Source organism: Nicotiana attenuata, chromosome 5 (assembly GCF_001879085.1).
Source record: "Nicotiana attenuata strain UT chromosome 5, NIATTr2, whole genome shotgun sequence".
NCBI classification, from domain to species: Eukaryota; Viridiplantae; Streptophyta; class Magnoliopsida; order Solanales; family Solanaceae; genus Nicotiana; species Nicotiana attenuata.
The window spans coordinates 30,398,038-30,405,711 of record NC_031993.1 but is presented as its reverse complement, the minus strand read 5'-3'; the positions used below and the strand labels follow the sequence as shown (position 1 = coordinate 30,405,711).

Sequence of the window (7,674 nt, the reverse complement as noted above, 5' to 3'; positions counted from 1 at the left end):
ATTCTCTTTTTTTTCTTTTCTATAATTAATTAAAATCCTAAATTGATCTAATCTGTAAAATTAAACTAATTACCTATTATAAAAAATATGAAAAATCATCTAATCCTAAATCAAAAGGAAAAACTACTATTCTAAAATTAAAAGCTAAAAAATGTAAAAGTAAGCCAATTTTTGTGATTTTCAAATTTAAATAGGTGAATAATTAACTAATTAATCCTAAAAGTGTAAAAATAAAACCTAAATGCAATGCATGGTATTTTTGGCATTTTCACGATTTTAACAAAAATAAACATGCACAGAAAATGCAAACAATTAGCACAAATTCTCAAAAAAAATTCCTATAAAATTGCAAATAATGGGAAAATTTTATTTTCTTTGAATTTTATAGGAGTAATTCATATAGGTCAAAAATCACGTGCTCACAGTATCCGCGATGCTCCCGGGATTTGGTCGACCCTAGAATTGTAGGTTTCCACCTTCTTGTCATTTGCTTCGATTTTCTTTCCCCCCGATTCTATCCATTTCGTTAGTTCTTCAAGCATTTTCATGATCTCGGGGTTGGTCCCAGATTCGTTTTCATTCAACCTCTCGGTGACCGGTTCATCCCTGCGGGTGACTTCCCGGGACAGATTAGGTTCAATTCTGCTCGGTGCGCGGCTTTGGTTCTCTAACTGAGCTATCACCGCCTGTTGAGCCTGTAACATTTCGAAGATCATCCGTAAATTGATCCTGTCTCCTCCATTGTTTTGCGTATTTTGAGCTGTTGATCGAGCTCCACCACAGACGTTATTCTTGGGGTCGGTAGGCAGATTTATGTCGATAGCCACATGCGAATTACCGTCAAACGGGTCCGCAATTGGAATTTCGACATGATCAACGAGTGGTACCTCGTCACCGGGCACTATCTTGTTATTTTCACTGCAGGTGACTTCCCGGGATCGATTAGGTTCAATTCTGCTCGGTGCGCGACTTTGGTTCTGTAACTGAGCTATCGCCGCCTGTTGAGCCTGTAACATTTCGAAGATCATCTGTAAATTGATCCCGTCTCCTCCATTGTTTTGCATATTTTGAGCTGCTGATCGGGCTCCACCACAGACGTTATTCTTGGGGTCGGTAGGCAGATTTGTGTCGATAGCCACATGCGAGTTACCGTTAAACGGGTCCGCGATTGGAATTCCGACAGGATCAACGGGTGGTACCTCGTCACCGGCCACTATCTTGTTATTTTCGCCGTGATGGCCGGACTCGTTGTCAACATGTAGGGGTGCCGATTGAGAGTTTGACATTTTGAGTTTTAGCCTGAAATCAGAGACACCTTAAAGAATAAGTGTAAAAGTAGTGTGTGTTATGGAAATTTATATCAAATAGCCACTATTATCCTTAGCCCCACCGTGGGCGCCAAACTGTTTACCCTCAAAATCAGATAACAATTGAATTTGTAAGTGGCTTTAAGGATACGTGGATTAACTTGACACAAAGCGATAAATTCAATTACAATTGAAATGAACAAGGATAAAGTAAATTCAAACCACACAAATTAAGTAGCTACAATCTTGGGAGGTTAGCCACCCTCGAAATGGATGCACTTCGATCGGTATCAAGACACCGTGAATAAGAGCCTAAAGAGAAAAATAATGTATTGCTTTGGAATGCATGTTACAATGTCCTAAACGAATTATCAGACTCCCTTTATATAGTGAGAGAATCCTACTTTAGATACAATATAAAAGGTAAAAATCTCTTGATTTTCTGATTGCCGGTTCCTTATTGATATGTGCCGAGATTCACTCCGTAATATCCGATCGATCACGAATATTTCGGTCTTCTGTTGGTTACGCTAACAATGTTTCTTCGAGCTCGTTCGGGGTCAGGGTTGATTCTGGGATCGCGAACTCAATGTTCTCGAAGATAGACATTCTGACCTCGGGCTCTTGTCCGGTGGGACTTGGGGTCGATCTTCGGTCCCTCATGTTCCGAGCCCGATCTATCATGTCGTAGACGAGCCCGATTTCAATCGTATACAGAATGCTTATAAAACAAAACACATGAACATTAAATAAACTAACCAGTTGGATTTTCTCTCTTATTTTTTCGCAAATTATGCTATATTTTTAATATCTTTTTCTTAGAAAAAGAGTTAACAACTCAAAAGTGATAAGATTTTCATTGCTTTGCTAAACCACTGCGAAGTAACAATATCGCCTTATCCCTAAGACACATTCCTCAAGGAAAAAGGGCAAAGCTGAGCTCGGGGAGTGGGAGTTGTCGATGGGACAAGAAATTTGAAACTGTTATGAAATAATAAAAGAAGAAGAAGAGTATTACAGAGAAAAGTAGAGAGAGAGAATTCTTATTGATATGGGATGAATTACAATGGAATAGAACCCTCTATTTATAAGGAGATGGTGACTTAGCCACCAAGTAATAAACCCTAGAATCTCTCTAAATATGGACATTCTCCATAAATAGAATTCTATTTATAACACTCCCCCTGAATGTCTATTCAACAGATAATGTGCCTCGTTAAAACCTTAACTAAAAGAAAACCCAATGGGAAAAAATTCTAGAAAAGGAAAAAGAGTACACATGTTTAGAAATGCGCTTATTGGTTGCCTCGTTAAAAACCTTGCAAGGAAAATCCAGTGGGACAAAACCTTGTAAGGGAAAAAGAGTACAACGCGTATTAACTCCCCCTGATGAGAGCATCAATTCACATCCTTGAGAATTTGCATTCCACTTCAAAAGATCTTTGGTAGATATTTGATAAACAAATCAGCCATATTAACTTGAATGAATATATTGCACCTTGGAATCATCATTCTTGATAGAGATATAATGTCTTCATATGATCTTGTTGGAATCTTCAGTTCAATATCTTCACATAGAGGTGAAAACTCTTGCTATCATATTATCATGCATATAGTTATAGCAAGATACATTTGTGCACAAATTGCACTGAAGAAGTGGTACTTCAAGATCAAGAATTGTATATGCTTCAAGCAACTTAAATCCTTCAGGGATTGTTAAGTCATATAAGCCATATAATAGACTTTAGATGCATATCAAGTTTTCATGTCATGCTAGACATATAAGATATCGGAAACCGATTGCACATACCATTGACTTATACTTTCAAGTGTTTGAACTACATGTTCAAAAGTACATGTCTTTCATATGAAACCAATTCTATTTGAATTGTTTCTCTAGACTTAAGATCCTCATATATATTTAGCGCTATTATAGATGTCGTCGACAAACATTTTATATCGGTTCCAACCTCCTTATTTTTCATAAAGACATAACATAGAGATCTCTTCATTCATATATTCAGGTACCTGAATCTCTCATGAGATTTTATGAAGTGTTATGTCATGTGATCTTCTAGATCACTTGCCTCCTTTATTATGATTATTTAGATCATTTGCTCATCTTCTTTATCAAGAAGTTTATTCGAAACCGATTTGTCTATACGCTTCAAGCGTACCATAGACTTTGTCCTTCTAGGACTTAATAGGAGCATTTGCAATGAGAATATAGTTACTTTCTTTGGGTCAGCAAATGCGTCTGGCATGCTTTGCAATATATTGCAACTGAATTATCCTTTTATGAACTTCAAGTTCATATTATCTTATTCGAGGATCTAGATGTATAAATGATAATTCATTCCACGTAACCTTTTCTCAACTGTTTATCATGTCTCCCCCTCATGTTAGAAAAACTAACTTGTTTTCTCAACTTTGAGAACCCATCTTTGTGCGTTATGGTGTTAATCATAATATACACCACACATCAATAATAATAAGATGGAATTATTTGGTTCCTGACGCTGAACCACTTGTGAGGGGAGAAAAATAATATACTTTTGTATATAACGTATATCAAACTGATATATATAACATTGTTCTCATAACCAATTGTTTAGCTATTAAGTGGAGGCACTCAATAAATCATTTTGCTAAACCAGCTGTGATGTAGACCAACTTATCAAGATGAACTTCTTGAATAAAAAATCTGGAATATGCTCTAAATTAAATTATTGAGCAAGTTACCTCGCAAACACCATGTTGCGGGTTAATAATAATCGCACATGTAACCATCTCATAGATGCATCTTATGTGGTATACATGGCAGGTGAATGGGCCCATATTCACCTTTGATATTTCCAGCATTCATGGGATTCGATCCCATTTTAGTTGGTCTATTAATTAATGAGAACAAGCAATGTAAGAGAATTCGTAAAGAACTTTCTAGTTCTTTAATATTTACCCATGTGAATTCTCCTTTATTTTTGCATATCATACTTGAATTAACATGGCTAAACCAATTATGCCAACTGGATAAATTATCAATATTGATAAACTTCAGGTTTACACCATGATGTGTGCAATTATGAATAAACTCCAAGTTTATGTATGGGTTTTTATATCAATAAATATCCACTTCATTGTGGTATTCTTTTGTTTATGTAGTACAAATTGGAGAATAAAGCGGGTAGCTTTTCACATACATATTACCCCGCTACAAGTTGTAGTAATAGAAGATATTAAATCTTTCCTTTATTTATAGTCTCAGTATGACCAACCGCTTTCGCGAATTCTTTGGAAACTGAATAAGTTTCTTTGAGACTTACTACAACACAATACCTTATTGGTAATTAATTGTGTTTCTCCAAAATAGTATAATTGGCTCTTGCAGAGTTCTCAATTAATTTTGTAGTACCACATATTCATCAACACCCATATGGTGAATATCTCTTTTAAAGAGAAAGTTATACCATTATGGTTGTGGTCAAAATTATATGCAAGATCTGTTTCTTGCATTACCGTTGTCTTTTAATAATCACAATGCCAAAATATTTTGGCGTACAATAGGTACGTGACCAGTGACCATTCATGCCATAATAATGACATTATTTCTTATATCATCTCAAACCTCCTTTTAGAGGTGAGTGCGGTATATTCACTACCACTAGCACGTTCATATTCTTTGAAGAATGAATATATATTTATAAATCAGATGTTGTCGCATTCACATCATGAATTGACCATAATCATCTATATGTGCTTTATAAAATCTCATGTCAAATCGATGACAAATATTTTCACAAAGTGGGGGATTATTTTGAGAATCCTTATTATTCTCATTATCACAATGATGACGATTATAATTTCGTCTATTGCCACGTCCACATCCATTGATACATTCATAGTGATAATTTTGTCTTCTTTCAGACTTATCACATACTGCTATCACATTCTCTTAGAGGAATGAGAATGGAACAAATTCAATGGGACAGGTTTCCACTTTTTGTGCCCATAATTATACATGAATTTGATCATGGCAAGACATACAAATTTTTACCACTTCAGGTGGTTATAATTTCTTACAAACTCCATTAGGGTTATAATCAAACTTTGTTGTCTTTGCTTTTTATTTAAAATCAAAGTATAGAATAAAAGAGAAAAATACAGTAAAATACTTACCTTAAATTCAGCATTTAATCATGAAGGAAGTTCATGGAATAATTGACAATCATTATGCTCAATCCCAAATCTTCTACTCAATTGGTTAGAGTCTCGTGCTGATAACGTGTTATGAAATAATAAAAGAAGAAGAAGAGTATTACAGAGAAAAGTAGAGAGAGAGAATTCTTATTGATATGGGATGAATTACAATGTAATAGAACCCTCTATTTATAGGGAGATGGTGACTTAGCCACCAAGTAATAAACCCTAGAATCTCTCTAAATATGGACATTCACCATAAATAGAATTCTATTTATAACAGAAACAAAATTATTTGGATATTCAATATATAAAGCTACATATAAAATAATTCAGAAAAGACTCAAATATATCTTTGTACCATGAGAAAAGGTTTAAATATACCTCTTATTATACTTTGGGTCCAAATATATTCTTGTCGTAATATTATTGGTTCAAGTATACCCTTATTCCGTTAAGTTTGTCCAAAGTGGACATTCAACCTACGTAGCACTTACATTTGATAAGGTGGATGCCACGTGGCATGTTAGAACAATGATGGTGGAGGGAAAGAAAATTTAATGGTGGACAAAAAAAAGAAGGGAGGGTAAAATGGGTTAGGAGTGCTGAGGTAGCATGCCGCGTGACATCCACCTCATCGAATGTTAGTACCATGTAGGATTGGATTTCCATTTTGGACAAATTTAATGGAAAAAAGAGTTAATTTAAACCAATAGTATAATATATGGGTATATTTGGACTCAAATAATAACGAGAGATATATTTAAACCTTTTCTTATAGCAGAGGGGTATATTTAGACCTTTTCCGAAAATAATTTTTGATTAGTAACGTATTTGCGGTGCAACTTAAATTCTTGAGAAACAATTCATTAATTTATTTTTAGATTAGAATTGCGTCTTAATGATATTTAAGTTTAAAAGTTGAGATAATAGTATTTGTTAAAGCAAAACAAAATATTTTTGGCCATACACGCGCAGGTCATTGTAAGTGGCTTCCGGCAACATTTTCCCGACCCCGACTTAGGAATGTCGAAGAAAGCAGAACTAGCTGCGCCGCCTTCAGCGGCGGAGACGGCGTACTTCGGAGAGCCCTGGCCAGAATTTAATGACGGATTAACTTACCATGACATTGTCCGACCCATCGATGCTGGTATACTTACAAAAAATGCACCTATTTTTCCAACAAACTTTTTTCTTAAAATAATTTAGGCTTTCTTTTTTGTGCAAAATCTACAGGTCTTACACTTATCGAATTCTACTCCAGAAAGTACAAAAGTTCAGCTCCTTTACAAGGGTAAGCTTATCAAAAAATTTAATAATTTTTTTGTGCAGTATTGTTGAAGATTTAGACACTAATTTGTAAAGCAGTTGGTTGCAGAGAATTCAAAATAAGCAGGTAAATTGCTCAAGGAAAATGGTTAAATTGGATGTTTAATGCACATGGACTATTGAAATTATGAAGCTTGGTCATGTTTAATTGTTGCAGATAACAGTTGACGGTAAAGTTGTTACTATACCAGATACTGAACTCAGGTCACTTCTGTAAAATGAATTCCTTTTCGCAATACTTAGCCTATGTTATGTTGCGTGATTCAATATCTGAATTCTGAAGTGTAGTTTTTGGATGAGCAGAGCTGGTACAGAACTAGTATATCATCGACTTCCTTGGAGAGAACCTGATGCACCTTACTTGTTACAAGTACTATTTGAAGATGACTATTTGGTAAATTAAATTTGAGGTTCTGTTTTATTATCAAAGTTTTATAACTTATTAATGTGATCGTATTAATCACTCCAGGAAGAATCTTCGATTATTATGATGTTGGTTATTGACACTGCCAATCGAAGTGTTGGACTGACATCACTGCTTAGCTCTTTGTATCATTGATGAATTTGATACTTTTTGTATGTTCATCCAAAAAGGTTTGTATTGGTTAATAGAAAAATATCTGGAAAAACTAGGAAATTCAAGAGGAAAAATTGATGTCCATGCAAGTACATAGGTGAATAATTGAAAAGTTAAAGACGCCTAGATGCATATTGGGCTTGAGCAATTCAAAAATGTGCACGAAAGGAGGAAATGATGGCATTTCTTTCCAGCCTTAACCAACCTTAAAGTAAAAGACTGAAATCTTTGCACTAGATCTATCCTCCCCCGCTCCCTTCCCTC

General features: G+C 35.0%; 1 protein-coding gene across 3 annotated transcripts in view; it reads left to right on the top strand.

Annotated features, from left to right (window-relative positions):
• LOC109225587 (RNA pseudouridine synthase 5) overlaps positions 6,456-7,674 on the top strand; it is a 21,780-nt gene continuing 20,561 nt past the window's right edge. For 2 of the 3 annotated variants that reach the window (XM_019390302.1, XM_019390304.1), the window contains exons 1-5: positions 6,456-6,654; positions 6,741-6,798; positions 6,873-6,900; positions 6,991-7,037; positions 7,122-7,227. In XM_019390302.1, the coding sequence (XP_019245847.1) occupies positions 6,531-6,654; positions 6,741-6,798; positions 6,873-6,900; positions 6,991-7,037; positions 7,122-7,227 (363 nt within the window). In that variant the 5' untranslated portion in view covers positions 6,456-6,530. The remainder of the gene's footprint in view (positions 6,655-6,740; positions 6,799-6,872; positions 6,901-6,990; positions 7,038-7,121; positions 7,228-7,674) is intronic. The other variant, XM_019390303.1, reaches the window with a different exon arrangement.